Source organism: Coffea arabica, chromosome 5e (genome assembly GCF_036785885.1).
Source record: "Coffea arabica cultivar ET-39 chromosome 5e, Coffea Arabica ET-39 HiFi, whole genome shotgun sequence".
NCBI lineage: Eukaryota > Viridiplantae > Streptophyta > Magnoliopsida > Gentianales > Rubiaceae > Coffea > Coffea arabica.
The window spans coordinates 42,488,646-42,512,295 of NC_092318.1; the positions used below are offsets into that span (position 1 = coordinate 42,488,646).

General features: G+C 34.6%; 3 protein-coding genes across 3 annotated transcripts; all 3 read left to right on the top strand.

Moving 5' to 3' along the window:
* The first annotated feature begins 731 nt into the window (after positions 1-731).
* LOC113687405 (dirigent protein 2-like) lies at positions 732-1,301 on the top strand. Its single transcript, XM_027205020.2, has one exon. The coding sequence runs from the start codon at positions 732-734 to the stop codon at positions 1,299-1,301; it is 570 nt and encodes a 189-aa protein (XP_027060821.2).
* Positions 1,302-9,595: 8,294 nt separating this feature from the next.
* LOC113687407 (dirigent protein 2-like) lies at positions 9,596-11,066 on the top strand. The gene is made up of 2 exons (XM_027205021.1): positions 9,596-9,632; positions 10,672-11,066. The coding sequence occupies exons 1-2, from the start codon at positions 9,596-9,598 to the stop codon at positions 11,064-11,066; spliced, it is 432 nt and encodes a 143-aa protein (XP_027060822.1).
* Positions 11,067-17,880: 6,814 nt separating this feature from the next.
* LOC113687408 (dirigent protein 2-like) lies at positions 17,881-18,405 on the top strand. The gene has a single exon (XM_027205022.1). It carries the CDS (start codon positions 17,881-17,883, stop codon positions 18,403-18,405), a length of 525 nt encoding a protein of 174 aa, XP_027060823.1.
* The last annotated feature ends 5,245 nt before the right edge of the window (positions 18,406-23,650 follow it).

Here is a 23,650-nt window from a genome sequence, read left to right on the forward strand (position 1 = left end):
TGTTGCATTTTATTTTGCACATTCATACCTTTAATGATCTTAAGCATACCCGAAGCTTTTTTAATTAAACATCTCAATTAAGTGCCAAATTGTCTTATGTGCAAATTTTCCATCCGTCGACTTAACTAACAGTACCATTTCAAAGTAAATGGATAAATATTTTTATTTTTGTCATACTACCATTCATAAAGCAGCTTAGTGCTCTTCTAGTTAATTCACATTTTTTGGTCAGCCATACTACTCTAGATTTTTAAAACTTTTTTTTTTGGTTTGAATTTTAAGGAAATGAAAATCTATTTATACTGAGTTACATAAATTTATATAATTATTAAGCCTTGGTTGAGGTAATTGTGAATAGTATAGGGTCTAAGGACGAAATAATGAAATATATATTAACAGCGGGCCAAAGTCGACAGATGCACATCTAGCCATTATTTCTGCATCAACTTCATGTTTGCACTCTGATTCAATATTCTAAAATTCTCGGGAAGTCAAAATGTGGCTTTTCAGCCTTCACTTCCGGATCTGGCCTCCATTGTATCATCGCTTGTTTCTTCAAACAATGAAACCGCTGATCCAATGGCCCCATCTGGGCGGCTCGGAATGCCGTGAAATCGTTGTGTTCCCCTCAACGGCGGTCCTATAAATAGTCCTCCTCAGCAGCTTTATACTTCACACCACTCCAACTTGTTTCCTTCTTTCTTCTCCTCCTTTGTTTCTGTAACAAAACAATGGCAAAGAGCTTAGCTATTGCATCCCTTCAAATTCTCAGCGTGCTTTTACTAGCAAGCTTGGCCCAATCAAAGAAAGTGTACACACATTTGACGCTGTACGACCATGAATTTAAAGGTCCAACTGCTGAGCACAAGCAGACTATTTACCCTGTTGCAGGACTCCCCGACGTAAAATGGGGCTTTTTACAATTTGGAACTCTTTTCATCGGCACAAATATCTTGAAAGAAATCATCTCATTCCACTCCCCGACAGTTGGTCATTTGCATGGCGTTGTTGGGGTAGCATCCCTTGATGGCTTCGCCATAGAGGCCTTGGCAAGTGTGCACTTCCTTGAACACGGAAAGTACAATGGTAGCACTGTGGAAATTAAAGGAGTTATTAATCAGGATCAGCAAGTCAGTGAAGTTGCAATTGTAGGAGGAACTAAACATTTCCTGTATGCAACAGGGTACATGACCTTTACGGGTACCCCGGTTGTAAATGCAACTGGGCATAATGTTTATAAGTTGGACCTCCACATTACACAGGACTTACAGGATGACTACCTTAGTATTGCTCAGTGTTAATAACTGACACACACACATATATATATATATATATATATGTATCAGTATCCTATCAATAAACCTGGCCCTGGGTCCTGTAGGTCATCAGGTCAAGAATTTCTCCATGTTTTAATTATCAAGATGTATGGTGTGAGCTGTATGTTTCTTGAGGTACTTGGCATTTAGTCAACTTTACGTTATCAATAAAACAGTATGGTTTGTAATACTTTCGAATAATTTGGTGTGACTGTTGTTAGATCTTTTCTCGACATATGCTCCACTTCTAAAATAGAAGACACAAATCTAAGGCAAGATTGTGCCCTAATTTTCTTTCTCTTTACCAAGTAAAATATGAATTGTCTAGATATCATTATAGTTGTTCTTTGTACCTACTTAATCAATATAAAGGATCCCCTTTTTTCATAAATGTAATATTTTTATTTATTTACCATATAAAATTTAAGGAAAAATCATTCAAAACGTCCCTTACATTTTGCAAAATGACTTTTTCCGTCCCTCACTTTTAAAAATGTAATTTTACGTCCCTTACAAATTCACATTAGTCAAATTTGGTCCCTATCTGGGTTTCCGATTAGTTTTTTGTCAAAATCCACCATGTACGTTGCATGTGATCTTTTTTTAAGGGCAAAATTGTCAAATCAAATTTTACATAATCCGATTCACAGTCCCTTACATTTTACAAAATAATTTTTTTTGTCCCTCACATTTCACAAAATAAATTTTTTCGTCCCTCACATTTCACAAGTTGGATTTTTTTGTCTCTCACATTTTATAAAATGAATTTTTTCTTCCCTAATTGACCATGTGTACAAATAGTTTTTTTTAACCCATGTACATACCTATTTAATTTCACCTTAACAATACAAATAACATGTAATATATCTCTATTTGATTTTGTCTGATGTTATATTGAATTAAATTTGGACAGAAAAAATAAACATAGGAAAAGTATAACAAAAAGAAGTAAGTAATTGGTACTTTCAAATTTTAAGACAATCACAAGATAAGTAATTCAACTATTAGTCTTAAAGATGGTGAGTAGAAACTTCAGATTTAAACTGCAATTTGTTAACATAACTATAAAATTCGAGTTAGGATCCATTAATTAAATTACCTTATTATACAACTCAATAAATGAATTATTACCAAAGAGAAAAGGCTATAAATATTGAATAGATTCACATGGTGAAATCAAATAGATATATACATGGGTTTAAAGCAAATTTGTTACTTTTAAATCCCTGTATATATCTATTTAATAGCATGTGTACAACTAGAAATAGAAATATATGACATGCTATTCGTACTGTCCAGGTGAAATCAGACAGATATATACATGGGTTTAAAAAAAACTATTCGTACACATTATCAATGAGAGATGAAAAAATTCATTTTGTGAAATGTGAGAGATGAAAAATTTTAATTTATGAAATGTAAAGACAAAACAATTCATTTTGTTAAATGTGAGGGACTATGAATCAAATTATGTAAAATTTGATTTCACAATTTTAACTCTAAAAAATGATCACATGCTAGGCACATGGTGAATTCCAACCAAAAACTAGTCGGAAACATAGTTAGGGACAAATTTTGATCAATGTAATTTTGTAAGGGACGTAAAATTACACTTTTAAAAGTGTGGAACGAAAAAAGTCATTTTCCAAAATGTGAGGGATGTTTTGAATGATTTTTCTAAAATTTAATACTACTACAAATTTGTATCAATTATTTGTATTCTTAATAAATTAATGATTTTTTTTAACACGCGTTGGAGAAGCAGTTAGACTACAAATAATTAGCCTAATTATTTAGCTACTGTAATTTTATATAAAAAAAAATTTAATGAATATGGACGTATACTCAAGTAATGCAACATTGTGACCCCTGTCTTCCAATGAACAGCAACACATACAGTTAGAATATATTCAAATTCAAGAGTTTCGAATATAATTTCTAATTTTTGATGTCTCAATCTTGTTTGTTATATCATTAAACCAAAGACTCACTTTCCTTGAAATAGATTTGTTTATGTATCTCGCTTTCAACAAAATATTTGGCATGATAAACCCCATCTTTCTATATTAATCTTTTATCGTGAACATGTACTTGTACTTATTTTTAATTGTGAACATGTATTTAGTTTTGATTATAAGATTTAAAGCCTTGAATTTTTAGTCAAGCAGCGTATAGAGAAAAAGGCAATCTATAATTTTTGAGGGTATGCAATTATAGGATAAAACTAAAGTTTCTAAATTTTTAGCTAGCCTATTCTCTAATTTGTAAAAAGTTGATGATTGGTCATCGTCTACACTCAAATATATATGGCTTTGAACTTAAGTATAGCAATATTAGGAATGTCAATGGGATCGAGCCTAACCGAACTTGGTTGGTCCATTCGAACAAAAAATGTTCATTGAACCTAAACTTTAATTGGGCGGATCAAAGGCTAGCTTTAAATATTGGGTCCAAACTAAATGTGAGTCGAGTTTTGGGTCATACTAGACTTAAGCTTAATTAGAACTCAGCACATATATGAGTATAATTATATATGTAAAATATATACTTTGTTGGTCGCATTTTATATGTCATGGTTTTCATTTTAGTTTGTCCCAAAATACTTGTCATGATTTAAAATAAAAATAAATGAAATCCAACTTTTCTATTATACCCTTAATACAAGTCCCAAGGTAAAGCATTTAAGTCATATTCTCTTAATAAATTGTGCTACAAACTATCTTTATTTTTAGGTAGTTGTGCCTTTTTTAAAATTTCAAACTCAAATTACAAATTTTAAATTTTAATTGAAGGGCACAAGTGTAAAGGCATTTTTTAGTAGCTTATGTGTGTCTTAGTCAAAATTTATTTTCTTAAACTATGTGCAAAGTTGACTATGACATATAGAATGGGATGGCCCGAGTATAATAATATCTACAATTTATAATTATACATATTACGATGTAAACTATTAATAATTTATATATAAATTTATATTAATTCATAATTTATATAAATTTGTATTAATTTATAATTATACATATTGTGATGTAAAATGTTAATAATTTATATATAGATTTGTATTAATTCATAATTATATAATATATATTATATATAATTATGAGTTTGGACCAAACCCAATTTGAACCTAAAACTCATATAACAGTGTGAGCAGAGTTTGAGTCTTTTAATATGAGCCCGAAGCCCAAAAGCCCAAAATTCAAAAATTCATAAAATTTGTGAGCCAAATTTGGGCTTGCTAAATTCCGGTTCAAAAATCAAATTGACACCCCTAATCAATATTGTCACATTTCATTCTGCAAATTCATACTTTTAATTGATTTAAGCATATGTAATGACCGAGCTGGAGTCTAGTTATTTGACGTTAGGAAGTTAGTTGTAGAAGATATTCCAAATAACAGATTGCATGTGTCGGTTAATTGATCGAGCATGTGAGTCCTTTCATATTGCATGCGTTAGTTATATTGTTAGAATACCAGAAACTAGTATAAAGCAGAGGAGGAAGAGAAGGGATGTAGTTTTTGGATGTAACAATTCTCATTTCCCGTCTATACTATCTTAGTCTTCCCCTGCTCTCTCTTCTCATTTCCCCTGTATCTGCATTTCTCTCAATTTCTGTCTTGAATCCGTCCCTTGTTGGGCAGGTCCAGTACAATTGGTATCAGACGCTTGCGGTCCTTGGATCTGCAAGCTCAGCTACCGAATCTGTAGCTGACTATGGCGGAGGGCACCAGAATGAAAGGCTTCGAGGAACAACTGAGGAAGCAGGATTCTCGGATCCAGGGCATCCTTGAAGCCAATGCAGCTGAACGACTAGCACTGGAAGAGAAATTGGCAACAAATCACTCTGATATGAAGGCACTCTTGGAAGCGAACTCAGCTGAGATGAAAAATTTCATGGTTTCCATGAATGCTCAATACACCGCTTTTGTGAGAAGCTTGCAAAGCGACCGAGGGATCTTAGGAATTTCACCAGACAATACGGAGAGGCAACCTGTCCAAAGGCCTCAGAGAAACTTGGAGTTGGGGCTATCCAATCAAGGAGAGAGGAATTTCCTACCTGTAGGGACTCCTAAGGTGGAATTTCCCAAATTTGATGGCTCTAACCCCAGAGAATGGGTCAGGAGATGTGAGAAGTTTTTCCGTTTATGTCGCATTCCTGATTCGCAGCATATGGATTTAGTGGAATTGCATCTGGATGGGAAAGCTAGTATTTGGTATCAAGGTTTCAAGATGGACAAGGGGGAGTTACGATGGGATAGATTCAGCCAAGAGTTTTGTAGTCGATTTGGGAATTTAGGGGAGGATGACGTTATAGAGGAGTTTAACAAGCTTCATCAAACTTCCACAGTAATTCACTACCAAGAATGGTTTGAAGAGCTGCGAGCTGCCGTGATGCTCAAGGTCCCTGGTCTTACTGAATCATATTACATCTCCAGTTTCCTAAGTGGCCTAAAGGAGGAGATTAAGTCTGTGGTCAAGATCCACAAACCTGCGACCTTGCAATCAGCATTTGAGAAGGCGAGATGGCAGGAGCATTACTTACAGGTTATGGCTAAGCAATCTAGGATGGCTACAAAACTAACTCAGGTTACGGAGACAATACAGAAGAAGCCTGCACATCAGATGTTTGATAGCAGCAACAACAAAACTACTCCCCAAGGCTCTAGGAGGATTACCCCCACTGAGTTCCAGTACAGGAAGGATCACAGTTTATGTTTCAAATGTGGAGAGAAGTTCTCCCCTGGGCATGTTTGCAAGAATAAGGGAATTCATTTGCTGCTAGCAGATGAGGGCGAGGCTCAAGTAGAGGAAGTAGTAGATGAAGAGGATGAGGTCATTGAGTATCAAGGCAACAAGTATGGCAGGGATATTACACTATCCCTCCACTCAGTTTCTGGCCAATTGTCTTCCAGTACCATTAAGATGTTGGGAGATTATGGTGATCAAGAGGTGTCAATCCTGCTGGATGGAGGTAGCACCAACTGCTTCATAAAGCCAACTATTGCTCAACTCTACCCTGAAGCTGTTAAGAATCATAAACCTTTTAAAGTCAGAATTGCTGATGGGAAAGAATTAGTTTGTGAGCAATGGATTCCTGGTATGAAGTGGATGATGCAAGGCCATCATTTTACTCACAATGTGTATGTACTAGACTTGGAACCGTACGACCTGATTTTGGGGGTTGACTGGATGAAGTGTTATAGCCCCATGACTTTTGACTTTCAAAAGTTGTCATTATCATTTGAGAAGGAGGGTGAAATGGTGTTACTACAAGGGGATTCCCACTCTGCCAAGGTGTTGATGAAGCAAGGAGTATCAGCCCAGAAGTATTGCAGAAACAAAATCAGAACAGCCTTGCAACACTCTTGCATGATACGAGTACAAAACTCACAGGTAACTACTGTGCCCAAAACACTCACTCAATTACTTGCTCAATATGATGACATATTTGCTGCACCTACAACTTTACCCCCCAACCGTAGCCTCAATCACCAAATACCTTTGAAACCTGATGCTAAACCTTTCAAGATTAGACCCTATAGGTACCCCCACAGGCAAAAAACAGAAATAGAAAGGCAAGTCAAGGAAATGTTGGCCACTGGTATCATCCAAACCAGCCATAGTCCTTTTGCATCCCCAGCCTTACTAGTTAAAAAGAAGGATGGCACTTGGAGGTTATGCATTGACTATAGACAACTTAACAGCCTCACTATCAAAGACAAGTTTCCCATCCCAATCATTGATGACCTCCTAGATGAACTGCAGGGTGCCAAAATTTTTTCAAAAATTGATTTGAGGTCAGGGTACCATCAGATAAGAATGCACCCATCTGATATCCAAAAAACAGCTTTCAGAACCCACTCTGGCCTCTATGAATACTTAGTGATGCCATTTGGCCTCACTAATGCACCAGCAACTTTCCAGGCTCTAATGAACTCGGTATTTGAACCTTTTATTCGAAAATTTGTGCTAGTGTTCTTTGATGACATTCTAGTTTACAGCCCCGATTTTGACTCCCATCTCAAACACCTCTCCCTTGTTCTTGACACCCTCAGAAATCACTCATTATATGCAAAAATGTCTAAGTGTTCATTTGGGCAAGATAGAGTAGAGTACTTGGGGCATATAGTTACTGGTGAGGGAGTCTCTGCTGATCCTGCAAAAGTGGAAGCTATGCTGTCCTGGCCATCTCCTACCACTGTTAAAGGTTTAAGGGGTTTTTTGGGACTGACAGGATACTACAGGAGATTTGTGAAGGGATATGGGAAGATCGCTAAACCTTTAACTAATCTGCTAAAGAAGGATGGTTTCGGGTGGGATGAACAAGCTGAGCAAGCTTTCCAAGAACTCAAACATGCTATGACTCAAGCTCCTGTACTAGCACTTCCTGATTTCCTTGGAACATTTGTATTGGAAACCGATGCTAGCCAAAAGACCATTGGAGCAGTTTTGATGCAGCAAGGTAGGCCTATTGCTTTCATGAGTCAGGCACTTGGACCCAAAAATCAAACACTGTCCATATATGAAAAGGAATTATTGTCATTGATTACTGCAGTAGGGAAATGGAGACACTACTTGCTAGGAACTCACTTCATAATCAAAACTGATCATGAAAGTTTGAAATACTTACTGGAACAAAAAATCACTACACCTCTCCAGCAAAAATGGTTAGCAAAGCTGATGGGACTAGATTATGAGATCCAATATAAAAGGGGTAAGGATAACTTGGTGGCTGATGCTCTATCTAGAAGGATGGAAGGAAGGGATGAAGGGTCAGGTGGTGAGGAGGTGCAGGTCCATGCCATTACCACAGCAAAGCCATTATGGTTAGCAAGGGTCTCTAGCAGTTATAATGGGGATGAGAAGGCCAAGGAACTACTGACTGCACTAGCGGTAGACAAATCTAGTGTGCACGATTACACATACCATCAAGGGATTATCAGGTATATGGGAAGAATGTATATTGGGAGTAACTCAGAATTAAGGGCTCAGCTCATCAATTGCATGCATGATTCTGCAATTGGAGGGCACTCGGGGAACCAAGGAACATACCAGAGAATGAAGAACTATTTCTACTGGCCGGGCATGAAAAAGGATGTGGAATCTTACGTACAGGCTTGTGACATTTGCAAGAGGAGTAAAGGGGAGCATTGCTCCTACCCAGGGTTGTTGCAGCCATTGTCAATTCCTGAGCAAGCATGGCAGGAAATTTCTATGGATTTTATTGAAGGACTACCCAAATCATATGGTCATAATGTCATTTTTGTGGTGGTAGACAGATTTACAAAATATGCTCACTTCACCTCCATGACTTCTCACTACACTGCTAAGAGTGTGGCTCAGGTATTCTTCGACCAAATATTCAGGTTACATGGGCTGCCTAATGGGATTGTATCTGATAGAGACAAAGTGTTCACTAGTATATTCTGGCAAGAGCTTTTTAAGCAAGTAGGGACTGAACTTAGTTTCTCTTCTTCCTATCACCCTCAGTCTGATGGACAAACTGAGAGGGTGAATAGGTGTCTAGAGACTTACTTAAGAGCTATGTGCTTGCAGCAACCAGGCCATTGGAAAAGGTGTTTACCTGCAGCTGAATGGTGGTACAACACTAACTTCCACTCCAGTTTGCAGATGACTCCGTTCCAAGCTTTATATGGCTACAAACCATCCCAATTGAGTTTGCACTCAAGTGACACTCCAGTTGCTGCTGTGGAGGATTGGATAAAGGAAAGGGTAAACTGGAATACATTGCTCAGGGAAAATTTATTGCAGGCTCAGAACCGAATGAAGCAGTTTGCAGACAAACACAGAATAGATAGGTCCTTTGCTGAGGGTGATTGGGTGTATCTCAAGCTGCAGCCGTATAGGCAGACTACGGTAGCACTAAGGAGGAACTTGAAGCTGGCAGCCAAGTATTATGGCCCATATCAGGTGGAAAAGAAGATTGGGTCAGTTGCTTATAGGCTCAAGCTTCCACAGGGTGCTGCTATTCACCCTGTTTTCCATGTTTCACTCTTGAAACCAACGTCTAAGGGAGCTCCTATCAGCAATGAATTGCCACAAATATCGGAGGAAGGGCTCTACACTACTGCCCCCACTGCGGTTCTAGACAGAAGAATGATAGACAGGGCTGGTCAGCAGGTGGAGCAGGTCTTAATTTGTTGGAAGAACATGAATGAGGAGGATGCTACCTGGGAGGACTTGACTGTTATACAAAGCCAATTTCCATCCTTCAATCCTAGAGACTAGGATTGTTTGAAGGGAGGGCAACTGTAATGACCGAGCTGGAGTCTAGTTATTTGACGTTAGGAAGTTAGTTGTAGAAGATATTCCAAATAACAGATTGCATGTGTCGGTTAATTGATCGAGCATGTGAGTCCTTTCATATTGCATGCGTTAGTTATATTGTTAGAATACCAGAAACTAGTATAAAGCAGAGGAGGAAGAGAAGGGATGTAGTTTTTGGATGTAACAATTCTCATTTCCCGTCTATACTATCTTAGTCTTCCCCTGCTCTCTCTTCTCATTTCCCCTGTATCTGCATTTCTCTCAATTTCTGTCTTGAATCCGTCCCTTGTTGGGCAGGTCCAGTACAGCATACTAGAAGCTTTTTTAATCAAAGGTCTCAATTAAGTGCCGAATTGTTTTATGTGCAAAAATTTCCATCCATTGATTTAACTAACAGTACAGTTTTTTAAAGATGATGCATAAATATGTTTCCCTTTCACATACTACCATTTATAAAGCAGCTTAGTGCTGTTCTAGTTAATTTCATTTTCTTTTGTTAACCTTACTTCTCTCGATTTTTTTAAACTTTTTTTGGATGAATTTTAAGAAAATGAAAATCTATTTATACTAAGTTACATAAATCTGCTTAATTATTAAGCCTTGACAGGAAATTGTGAATATTAGAGTGTCTAAGGACGAAATAGTGAAATACATATTAACAGCGGATCAAAGTCAACAAATGGACATCTAGCCATTATTTCTGTATCAAACTTCACGTTACAGTCTGATTCAATATTCTAAAAATCCTCGGGAAGTGAAAATGCAGTTTTTCAGTTTTATACTTCACACCACACCAAGTTGTTCCCCTCAACTCTGCGGTCTTATAAATAGTTCTCCTCGTCGGCTTCGTGCTTCACACCACACCAACTCGTTTCCTTCTTTCTTCTCCTCCTCTGTTTCTGTAACAAAACAATTGCAAAGAGTTTAGCCATAGCATCCCTCCAAATTCTCAGCCTGCTTTTGCTAGCAAGCTTGGCACAATCAAGGATAGTGTCCAAACATTTGACGGTGTACGAACATGAAATTCGAAGCGGAGAAGGTCAGACTGTTTTCATTGTTGCAGGTCTCCCCAACGTAACTCGGGCCTTCAACCAATTTGGAACTGTTTTCGTCGCTGATAATATCTTGACAAGAAGTGCTTCATTCAAATCCGCACTGGTTGGTCGTTTCCAAGGCATTGGTGCAGTAGCATCCCTTGATGGCACCATCATAGAGACTCTGGCAAGTATTCGCTTCACTAGTGGAGAGTACAGTGGCAGCACTGTGGAATTAAAAGGCATAGGGTCTCAGGATGTCAATGAAATGGCAATTGTAGGAGGAACCAAACAATTCCGGTATGCAACAGGGTATACTACTTTTGAGACGGTCAGAGCTGTAGGAGATTTTATTACTGCAAAGTGGGATCTCTACATTAGACTGGATATACCGGATGACTACCCTGGTATTAATCTTCATTAATAACTTTTATATATATGTATGTGTATATATATATATATATATGTTCATTAATAATATTTTTTTACCTCGGTCTTGAATGAATGAAATAACTGTTTATTACCTTGCAAAATTCCAAGTGTTGAGGAGCATAATTATTGCTGAAGTATTTTCCCATCAGATTACTCCAAAAAACATTGCTAGCATTAACTATTGTACGTAAGCCACTAATCATTTGGATAGGTATTAGCCAGCAACTTTGACATCTAATCATCCCAATATTAAAATATCAAAAAAATTTGAGTTGAGCATAATCTTAGAAAATGATTTGAACTGCAGATTGATCTCCAAAAGTGTGAAGAATAATTTGCTGGAAATGAAAAAGTGTTTGATACTTTAATGTGACATCATATAATATCAGTTTATGTATCCCACATAATTGATAGTAACATATATTGCATAAATGGTGACTTTGATACCTGATCACAAAGTCCACAAGTTGAACCCGCTTTTTGGGCAAAAAAGGAGCAAGGACAGCATTTAAAATAAATGTGGCAACATGGACACTCTATTTTTTATTACTGGCAGTCTATTGGTTTTGTAATTTCTGCCAATGAATAGAGAGCAAATTAATTTTATGTCGGCTGCGTTTTATTGTGTATTAGGTGAAGTTCTAAGCACGTAAAAAACTTAACTTATTATAATTGAAATGGCAATTAAAAAACTGAAGTGCATATTATATCTTTGAGGATTGATTGTAGTTGAAATTATTGGTGGAACCCAAATAATTAATTAATTAGCCATGCTGAAGATAAACAATTGTATGAGTGATATTGAAACTTGATCAACTCTTTTGACCAAAATTTCACCTTCCCTATGTGAAAACTACCTTAAATTATGTGGCTTGCAATTTGATTTAGTAGTCTGCATCTATCAAATAAAACTACATCCAGCCATCAAACTTTAAATAATTAACAATTTATCGAGGACTTTAATTTTAAATGATATGTCTACTTGTCAACTTAGAATTAAGATTCCTGCTATGTGAACTAAGTAATTTTAATGGCATAAATTTGAGTTCTCATAACTTGTAAAGACCTGTACGAAACCACAACCAAAATTGTAAACTAATACTAAAATGTGTTAGTTGTATTCAAACATCCAATTTCCGCTGATTCATGTGCTCAGAAACATCCCTTGAAGTTTTTAACAATTTCACCTAGTTCCCTTGAGATATGAAAAATTACATATACCTCCCCCGAGCTTATAGTTTTGGCAACAAAAACTATTTAGTGGTCAAATTTTGAATGAATAACCCAAAATACCCTCATGAAAATTTCAAGTTCATTTTACCTTCTGATAAAATTATTCAAAAACTATGGAACATAGACAAAACCTCAAACTCATTTTCAACCCTCATCTCTACTATTTTAAGCCTTTAATATTACCACATTTCAAATTAGTACCATTATCACAATGACCATTACCACCATCAATCCCTAAATTTTAAAACCTCAATCGAAATTAAAAAAATTTACACTGTTAAACTCAAAAAATTTCAATAACCGCATCAACATAACATCCTATCCTTTAAATATTGGAGTATCAATACCAGCCCTATCCTTTTTAAACCCAATTTACATCTTCTTCTATTCATCTTCAAATCCTCCAAGCAAAGCTAAAATTAATTTTTAATATGTTATTGTTGTGTTTTAGATATGATCGGTTATTCCATAAGTGAATTTTATTTTTGTTTCCATTAAATGTCTAATTGTGTGATGCATTCATATAAACAAAATTAGGAGTGGATTGTTTAATTGTATGAAAAAAATATTAATATGTTAAGGTTATTATGGTCATTTTGTAGGCCAAGGGAGATATGTGTAATATTGAAAAGCTCAAGGGTACTAGGTGAAATTATTAGAAACCTTGAGGGAGGTCTCTGAAATTATCCCTAATATTAATGTATCACAGAACAGCCTCAAGCAGATTTGAAAACAAAACTAATTAATTTGAACTTATTTTGTAAAAGCTAACAACTAGCTGGCAAATTTACTTTAAAACAATAATAATAAATAGTACTAATCTGACATGCTCACCCTGTTCAATAGCTACGTAACATTTAAACAAATGAGAATTTGACAATCCAACGGTACAGCCATATAGTCTAATAATTTTTTTTTGTTTGACCAATCTTTTCGATAATGTGACACAGCTACTACGTTATGGATTGCCTCCAATGATTATCATTATCTAAGTCTAAATAACTTCTTTTACCTTTAAAACTTAATTGGTTATTTTTCCCATATGTCAAGATTAATTTGGATGAACGCTAAATATTTCTTCTTCTTCAACATTTACTTGTTCTTCATCGCCCATTTATTTTTCATTCTCATACTCTTCATCTGTGAGTTCACGATAACCATGCTCGTTGCACAGAGCTCTACATTTGAGTACCAAATGTTTATCAATGTTTATAACATAATTGCATGTTTCCAAGATGTGCTCATGATCGTACTCTTATCTGGTTTATATAGAATAGACAATCAAAGTGTATTTAGTCAAACAATCAAATGAATATTTAATTCACGTGTAATTTGTATAATTAGACATATAAAGAAGTTAAATATTACACCAGTAAAATTTATTAGGAAGGAAATATATATATATATATATATATATATATAGCATCATGTTTTGTTTCAAGGTTCTGTCGTAGAAATGGTGAGGGTAATTGTAATAAATTTCAATAGTTTTAGGGTGCCAATAGTGGAACAAGATGGAACTTATTGAAATTTCAAGAGGGAGAGGTAAGGGGAAGGGAAGGTAAGAGTGGGGCAATCAAAACTTTTGTAAGTTGTTCTGTAGCTTTATGAATTAAAGGGGTGTAATTGTAACCCCCAAAAGCAATGTTGCTTTGCCCCTAAATATATAGTCCTCACCATGCCAGCTTATATGAACTAGGGTTAGGCGACTTTGGAATTTTCGTGCAATTTTATGTTTGTTAAATGCTTTACCTAATATTGTGCATCATCAAAAAAAACTTTGTTGTACTCATGCAACCAACTTATTGTACAAAAAATCACTTAATCTATAAGTTACACTAAATATAAGTGTACTCTAAATGTCAAAAGAAATGAAACAACGGTATATAACCGCACCAAATACATTGTACCTGCACAATCCTCAAGCTTATGATTCACATTGCAATGGCAAAATACTTGGTCTACTAGGCTTAAACCTAATTTGAATTCAGCTCATATATGAGTATAATTACATATGTGAAATATATACTCCGTTGATCGCATTTTATATGTCATGGTTTTCATTTTAGTTTGTCCCAAAATACTTGTCATGATTTAAAATAGAAATAAATGAAATCCAACTTTTCTATTATACCCTTAATGTAAGTCCCAAGGTAAAGCATTTAAGTCATATTCTCTTAATAAATTGTGCTACAAACTATCTTTATTTTTAGGTAGTTGTGCCTTTTTTAAAATTACAAACTCAACTTACAAACTTTTAAATTTTAATTAATTCAAGGGCACAAGTGTAAAGACATTTTTTAGTAGCTTATGTGTCTTAGTCAAAATTTATTTTCTTAAACTATGTGCAAAGTTGACGATGACATATAGAATGGGATGGACGGAGTATAATAATATCTATAATTTATAATTATACATATTACGACGTAAACTGTTAATAATTTATATACAAATTTATATTAGTTCACAATTTATATTAATTTATATTAATTTATAATTATACATATTATGATGTAAAATGTTAATAATTTATATATAAATTTGTATTAATTCATAATTTTAAAATATATATTATATATAATTATGTATTTAATTATGAGTTTGGGTCAAGCCCAATTTGAACCTGAAACTCATATAAAAGTGTGAGTTGAGTTTGAGTCTTTTAATATAATCCAGAAGCCCAAAAGCCCCAAATTCAAAAATTCATATAATTTGTTAGCCAAATTTGGGCTTGCTAAATTCCGGTTCAAAAAATCAAATTGACACCCCTAATCAATAATGTCACATTTCATTATGCAAATTCATACTTTTAATTGATTTGAGCATACTAGAAGCTTTTTTAATCAAAGGTCTCAATTAAGTGCCGAATTGTTTTATGTGCAAAAATTTCCATCCATTGATTTAACTAACAGTACAGTTTTTTAAAGATGATGCATAAATATGTTTTCCTTTGACATACTACCATTTATAAAGCAGCTTTGTGCTGTTCTAGTTAATTTCATTTTTTGTTTGCTAACCTTACTTCTCTCGATTTTTTAAACTTTTTTTTTGGTGAATTTTAAGAAAATGAAAATCCATTTATACTAAGTTATATAGTACACTTTTTTAAAGATGATGCATAAATATGTTTCCCTTTGACATACTACCATTTATAAAGCAGCTTAGTGCTGTTCTAGTTAATTTCATTTTTTTTTTTGTTAACCTTACTTCTCTTGATTTTTTAAGCTTTTTTTGGATGAATTTTAAAAAAATGAAAATCTATTTATACTAAGTTACATAAATCTACTTAATTATTAAGCCTTGACAGGAAATTGTGAATATTAGAGGGTCTAAGGACGAAATAGTGAAATACATATTAGCAGCGGATCAAAGTCAACAAATGGACATCTAGCCATTATTTCTGTATCAGATTTCACGTTACACTCTGATTCAATATTCTAAAAATCCTCGGGAAGTCAAAATCAAAATGCAGTTTTTCAGTTGAAAGAAATTAAACCAAGCTATTTTAGTATTTGGTGGTATCTTATTTGTTAAGTATACATATTAGATTAGGAAATCTCAAGTCAATTTCCAAATAAGTTTTGGTTTATAATTATATTTGTTTTAGGAAGTTTTAGAGTCCATAAATACTACTAGTCTAGTAGGTTATTAGTAGAAGAGAAGAGAAGTGGAGAGTTGAGTTGAGTCTAGATATTAGACTTGAGAGAAAATCTCATAGTTAAAATTTGTGAGTTGTCATGAGCGAAAGGCTAAGACTTAGTATTTGTTACTATTAAGTTTTGAGTTAAATAAATTATTGAGTGTTTGTTCTCCTTTTCTTCTCACATATTTTTTATATGTGTTAGAATTGCTTCTGCTATGTGCAGGGAGATTTTTCGTGCCAACAAGTGGTATCAGAGTTCTAGGTTTTAATCCTGGGGTTTGTTCGCAAAATTGGGGCTTGGAGCTTGTTTGTAAAATTAAAATATGGATCCGTATTATTTACCACGTTATGGTGTTTTCACCTTTGATGGTAAAAACGATTTTGAGATTTGGAGGTCGATGATAAAGAATTTTTTCAAAAATATTGGAGTTTTGAATATTATCCAAAAGGGGTTCATGGAACCCATAGAAGGCACAGAATTATCAAGGGATGCAGTTGAACAATTAGAGAGGAATAGACAATTGAACTATAAGGCATTATACTATCTCCAAACCCAAATCCAGTTACATGTAGTGAAAAAATTCATACATGTAAAGACAGCAAAGGAGGCTTGGAAATTTTTAATAAATTCCTATGGCCATGGTGGAGAAGAAATTTGTGACGAGGAAGAAGAAAAAGAAGTTTTTGATGAGGCAAAGAAAGAAGAAATTGTAGCAATTGTGGACACACATGAAGCTGAAGAAATTGTGATTGAAGAAGAAATTTCGCAAGTGGTTGAGAGAGAAAGTGAAATCATTGATCAAATTGAAGATGTGGTTGAAGATTATGATGATAGAGAAATTGTTGACTTTATCGAGGTTGATGAATTTTTCGAAGAAAAGAATCAAGCGATGGACTTGATTAGAATCAAGTGACGGACTTGGTTGAAATCAATTGTGAGGTGAACAAATTAATTGAAGGTTATGATAATGCTAAAGTTGATGTAGTTGTTAGTGTTGAAAAAGTAAAGGGAAAACCTGGCAATGTTAAAAACATTCATCAACCTTTGGTAGCGTCAACTATGATTTTCTAATTTTCGGAGATTTTCTTGGTGACATGGATGAATTAAATTATGGAATATCTGATGGAATATGGGTGAATATGTTTGAATCTTTTGACAAGAGTGATCAAACCAAGTAACTATTTGAGAAGTAAAAGTTTCGTCCACCACCGCGCGTAAAGATGAAATTAGAGATCAATTACAAGTTGGAATTCCATATCATCCATACAGCAACTGAATTTTTCATGGAGATTCAAGCTAGGGATGGCATTGGAGGTAACAACATCAAGAGCTTAGTTTAAGGGAGGCAATGAAGGAAATTAAACCAAGCTATTTTAGTATTTGGTTTCCTAATTCCTTTTGGTATCTTATTTGTTTAGTATACATATTAGATTAGGAAATCTCAAGTCAATTTCCAAATAAGTTTTGGTTTATAATTATTTTGTTTTAGGAAGTTTTAGAGTCTATAAATACTACTAGTCTAGTAAGTTATTAGTAGAATAGAAGAGAAGTGGAGAGTTGAATTGAGTCTAGAGATTAAACTTGAGAGAAAATCTCATAGTTGAAATTTGTGAATTGTCATGAGCAAAAGGCTATGACTTAGTAATTGTTACTATTATGTTTTGAGTTAAATAAATTATTGAGTGTTTGTTCTCCTCTTCTTCCCACATATTTTTTATATGTGTTACAATTGCTCCCGCTATGCGCACGGAGATTTTTCGTGCCAACATCAGTTTTATACTTCACAGTTCACACCACACCAACTTGTGGTTTGTGGTGCTCTCCTCAACTCTGCGGTCTTATAAGTAGTTCTCCTCATCGGCTTCATACTTCACACCACACCTACTCATTTCCTTCTTTCTTCTCCTCCTCTGTTTCTGCAACAGAACAATGGCAAAGAGTTTAGCCATAGCATCCCTCCAAATTCTCAGCCTGCTTTTGGTAGCAAGCTTGGCACAATCAAGGATAGTGTCCAAACATTTGACGGTGTACGAACATGAAATTCGAAGCGGAGATGGTCAGACTGTTTTCATAGTTGCAGGTCTCCCCAACGTAACTTGGGCCTTCAACCAATTTGGAACTGTTTTCGTCGCTGATAATATCTTGACGCGAAGCGCTTCAATCAAATCCCAACTAGTTGGTCGTCTCCAAGGCATTGGTGTAGTAGCATCCCTTGATGGCACCACCATAGAGACTCTGGTTAGTATTCACTTCACCAGCGGAGAGTACAGTGGTAGCACTGTGGAATTAAAAGGCATAGGGTCTCAAGATGTCAATGAAATGGCAATTGTAGGAGGAACCAAACAATTCCGGTATGCAACAGGGTATGCTAATTTTGAGATGCTCAGAGTTGTGGGAGATTTTATTACTGCAAAGTGGGATCTCTACATTAGACTGGATATACCGGATGACTAGTACCCTGGTATTAATCTTCATTAATAACTTATGTGTGTGTGTGTGTGTGTGTGTGTGTGTGACCCTCTGATGACAGCCTTTGTGTTGCTCTTCATTAATAATATATTTTTACCTAGGGTCTTGAATGAATGAAATAACTGTTTTTTTACCTTGCAAAATTCCAAGTGTGGAGTAGCATAATTATTGCTGAAGTATTTTTCCCATCAGATTACTCCAAAAAACATAACTAGCATCAACTATTGTACATAAGCCACTAATCATTTGGATAGGTATTAGCCAGCAACTTTGACATCTAATCATCCCAATATTAAAATATCAAAAAAAATTGAGTTGAGCATAATCTTAGAAAATGATTTGAACTGCAGATTGATCTCCAAAAGTGTGAAGAATAAATTGCTGGAAATGAAAAACTGTTTGGTACTTTAATGTGACATCATGTAATGTTAGTTTATGTATCCCACATAATTGATAGTATTCCCTCCGTCCCACTTTGAAAGTCTTGTATTCATTTTTTGTCTGTCCCAAATTATAGTTCACTTTCCAATTGAAGAATGTAGTTGTCTTTTAATTTCTCGAAAATACCCTTATTTAGGGTCCGTTTGTTTCGGGTGAAAATGTTTTCCAGGAAAATATTTTCCTAATTTCCCGTATTTGGTTGCACAAAAGTTACTGAAAACATTTTCCTATGTAAAATATTTTCACTCATCTTATGGAAAACAACTTCCCTTCCAAACTTACTGAAGTTGTTTTCCGAAATGCATGCATCCCGCCTGTAGTATGTTCCAAACTTACTAAAAACATCTTGTAGTATGTTCTTTTTTTTTTTTTAGTGTAAACAGGAGGATTCGAACCCAAGATCTCTTCCTTACACTCCCTCCCCCGTACCACCCAACCCAACCCAACCCTCCCCCTAGTATATTCAAAATAAAAAAAAAAACCTCATCCTGCTCATCCTATGCTAGTAATTAATTATGTATAATAGGAACATTCTTTTCTAGAGAAACTTTTAGCAGTGAGAGTGCAAGATATATGTCACAATAAGCATTGCATATGATTGATTTTTTGACACTAAATGGCCAGCAATTTGTTTATTGCTTAAGGAGATATTTTTTATTCATATATACATTTCTCCAAGATTTTTTAAAGTTAAACAATGAGATAAATTTTCTTATTTTGCATGGGAAGAAGTATGTAGTTATAATGTGTAGAAAGTAAAGATAAAGATAAAAGTGAAAATATTTCAAAAGTTAAACAAACACCAAAAAAATGAAGTAAGAAAATATTTTCAATAAGCTAACCAAACACCTGAAAATGATGAAAGGGAAATGATTTTCATGGAAAATTACTTCCACGGAAAATATTTTCCCAAGGAAAACATTTTACTTCCAACCAAACAGACCTTTAATGTAAGTTGTTATTACTATACACTACCTTTTTTAATATAGATTGTTAGTATTGAATATAACCTACCCCATTTAATGCATTTAGATTTTCCAAAATATATTGATATATGAAAAGCCAACTTTATTTAATGTAAGGATATTTTAGAAAAATAGCAATTTAAATTTGTTTTTCCAACAAAATTAACTACTTTTTCTTAAACTGTGCGAGAAAAAAAACTAGAACTATCAAAATAGGACAGAGGGAGTAACATATATTGCATAAATGGTGACTTTGATACCTGATCACAAGGTCCACAAGTTGAAGCCACTTTTTGGGCAAAAAATAGGGGAAAAAGGGGGCAAGGACAGCATTTAAAATAAATGTGGCAACATGGACACACTATTTTTTTATTACTGGCAGTCTATTGGTATTAATTTTATGTCAATGACAAAAAGTGGTGTGCCAACCGACTCAAACTATGGGCTGCGTTTTATTGTGTATTAGGTGAAGTTCTAAGGACGTAAAACTTAACGTATTATAATTGAAATGGCAATTAAAAAACTGAGGTGCAGATTATATCTTTGTGGACTGATTATAGTTGAAATTATTGGTGGAACCTAAATAATTAATTAATTAGCCATTCTGAAGATAAACAATTGTATGAGTGATATTCAAACTTGATCAACTCTATTGACCAAAATTTCACCTTCCCTATGTGAAAACTACCTTAAATTATGTGGCTTGCAATTTGATTTAGTAGTCTGCATCTATCAAATAAAACTACATCCAGCCGACAAACTTTAAATAATTAACAATTTATTGAGGACTTTAATTTTAAATGATATGTCTACTTGTCAACTTAGAATTAAGATTCCTACTATGTCAAATAAGTAATTTTAATGGCATGAATTTGAGGTCTCATAACTTGTAAAGACCTGTACGAAACCACAACCAAAATTGTAAACTAATACTAAAATGTCTTAGTTGCGTTCAAATATCCAATTACCGCTGATTCACCTGCATGAGATTAATGTATCTCAGAATAGCCTTAAGCAGATTAAAGAACAAAGCTAATTAATTTGAACTTATTTTGTTAAAGCCAACAACTAGCTGGCAAATTTACTTTAAAACAATAATAATAAATAGTACGAATCTGGCGGCGAATTCCTTTGTTTATTACTCAAAAAAGAAAAGATCGCAACAATAACGACATGAATATGGTATAAGAGTCAGCCCGACGGCCAAGACTTTTTTTTTATAAATATTAAATATGATGGCCACCGGTCTGACAGAAGTCGGCAGCCGTCATGAGAAAAAAAAAAAAAAAGCTCGATGGAGACCAGTAATTTTTAATGCTGTATTGGTCTCACCACTCTCCAGCCAAATTCCTAACGGTTCCCCTTCCTTTCTCCAATTGCGTCCCTTCGTTAAGTTGCTTTAATATTCTTCCATTGATCACACGGGGTAAGATCTGGACTTTGTAAGATGATATGTTATCCCTCTTTTTGTTCGATTATGGTTATGCTACAATTTTGTTTCTCATCTTCATGAAGCCATCACTGTTGTTAATTGATTGACAGACGAGGCAATCTCATTGGGACTTTTGTTACTCGCAAAAATCGTAAGGCTAGTCTTTGCAGAACCTTCCATCAGAAGGCCGAAACTCCATGCTTCCTCTTACGCAGCATTCTTTCAGAGATGTACTATACAATTTCATTAGCAGCTCTCCCAATTAATCTATTTCTGTTTCCTTGATACCCATCAATGAAAATTCAGAGTTTTTCTTTTGGGATAATTTTGCAAATCTCCCCTGAGGTTTATGACAATTTTACTCAGCTCCCCTCAGATTTTACAAATTACACTGACCTCCCTTGTCACAATAAAATGACCTTCAATTAATCAACAATTCACAGTGTAATGAAATGAGATTAAAAAAATGAAAAAAAAACCTGACCTCTTCCGCTATCCTGTTTACAAATTACATCTAACGACGATTCTCTCTCACTTACATCACTCTGTTTTCATCCATCAATCTCTTCCTCCTATAACTTGCTTTCAAATTACCACCAACCATTGCCTATAATTGCAGCCAATCACACCACAAGTGATCCTTCAAACTCTATTATATATTCCAATTCCTCCATTCGTTTCTTTGGAATTGCCAAATCACAAGTTTAGTTGAGGGATTAGATTTGATAGTTGAAGCAAAATTCGATTCCATGGTCAAATTAAAAGGAGATAAAGAGGCACACAATAATAATGGAGAAAATAATGCAATCATTGGTCAAAAGTGGAAGAGCGATTGAAATTGGTAAATTTGCTAATTTGTCTATTATCCATTCAAAAAAAATTTTAAAATGTTAATAATTGCATTTATATTTCCTTTTATGCTTGATCATTTTTGGTTGTGGCTTCGCTATAGAGAAAGAGAGTTTCTTCTCTATATTTAAGACGTTAACATGTTTGGAGATTTAATGGTAAGCTAGATTATTTTGTTTTGAGAAGGTATGAGCATTGGATTTGAAGTTTAGGGTATGATTAGTTGTAAATAGAATTTTGGTTTTTGGCAAAATGAATTTCTTGAAGATTTCTATAATCATAATGATGCTTTTCCTTCTCTTAAACTTGATTAATCCCAACCATACCTAAATCTCCCCTAAGCATTTTTTTCAAAGCCATAATGTGGTTCATGTAGTAGGAGTTAAGCCACTATATGAAACCAAACTATGGCATCCTATATTGAAGATTATGCAAGTATAAGAGCAGTTGATTCTGAGTTTAACCGTTATATGGAACCATATGGTGAGAATATTTCTGAAAAATGGAATGAATCTTCATAATTGAATTCATACTCTGGGAGAAGCAATTTTATGACTATGATGATGGAATTGTTTGAGTTTAGAATTTGGAATTAGACTATTTGTTAGGCTAGTTTATTAGTATAGTGGGTTTGGTTGAAATATGGAAGAAAGCAATTGGCAAAATAATTTTTGTTTTATTTTGTACAAAAAGAGTAGTTTAGGATTTTTGAGAAAATATATAACCTTTTAGATATATATTGTTATATAAACAGTAAAAGCAAGGAAGGTAGGTGTAATTTAATAAACTTGAGGGGAGGTCTCTGCAATTGTCAAAAACCTTGGCGGAGCTTTCTGAAATTATCCCTTTTTTCCCCCTTTAATATAGAGAGGCCATAGTAACTGCCACGACCTATATCAGTAACCTAAAGAATAAGAGAGGTTCGGTATAGTAAATGCAACATGGAATGCCAAAAGATTTCACAAAAACAGCTATATATAAATTTCCTGAATAACAGCTTCTTTTTTTTTTTAATGTAAGCATGAGGACTTGAACTCGAGAGCTTTTGCTTACACTACCTTCCCCCTACCACCCAAACCATCCCTCCCCCTTCCTGAATAACAGCTTAATGCTTCGGTCGCTGCCTTGATACAAGCAGCTGTGAAAAACGAATCCCCGCGGGGTAGCCTGGCCCCTTGATTCAATAGCCTCAATTGTAAGTATAGCGTCAAACTACGCCTCTACCCATTTCAGTTAGTGTCAAAATTTCCAGTATCAGCCGACTCTATTAATCTCCTAATGCGTGGGATATTTGAGTGTTCTATAAAAAAAAATTTAACCAAAAAGGCTGCCGGGCTTAGTTTTAATTAAAAAAGAATAACCCGGCAGCTTTTTTTGAAAATTATGACCGGCAGCCAAGCATGTAAAAAAAAAAAAAAAAAAAAATCTACCAGCCTGACAATCTGTCAGAAAAATGCTTACTTGGCTTTCGAGCTGAGTAAACCCGACAGCCTAACTTTAAAAGAAAAAATTTTTCTCGTCTACCAGGTTTAATCAGTTTGAT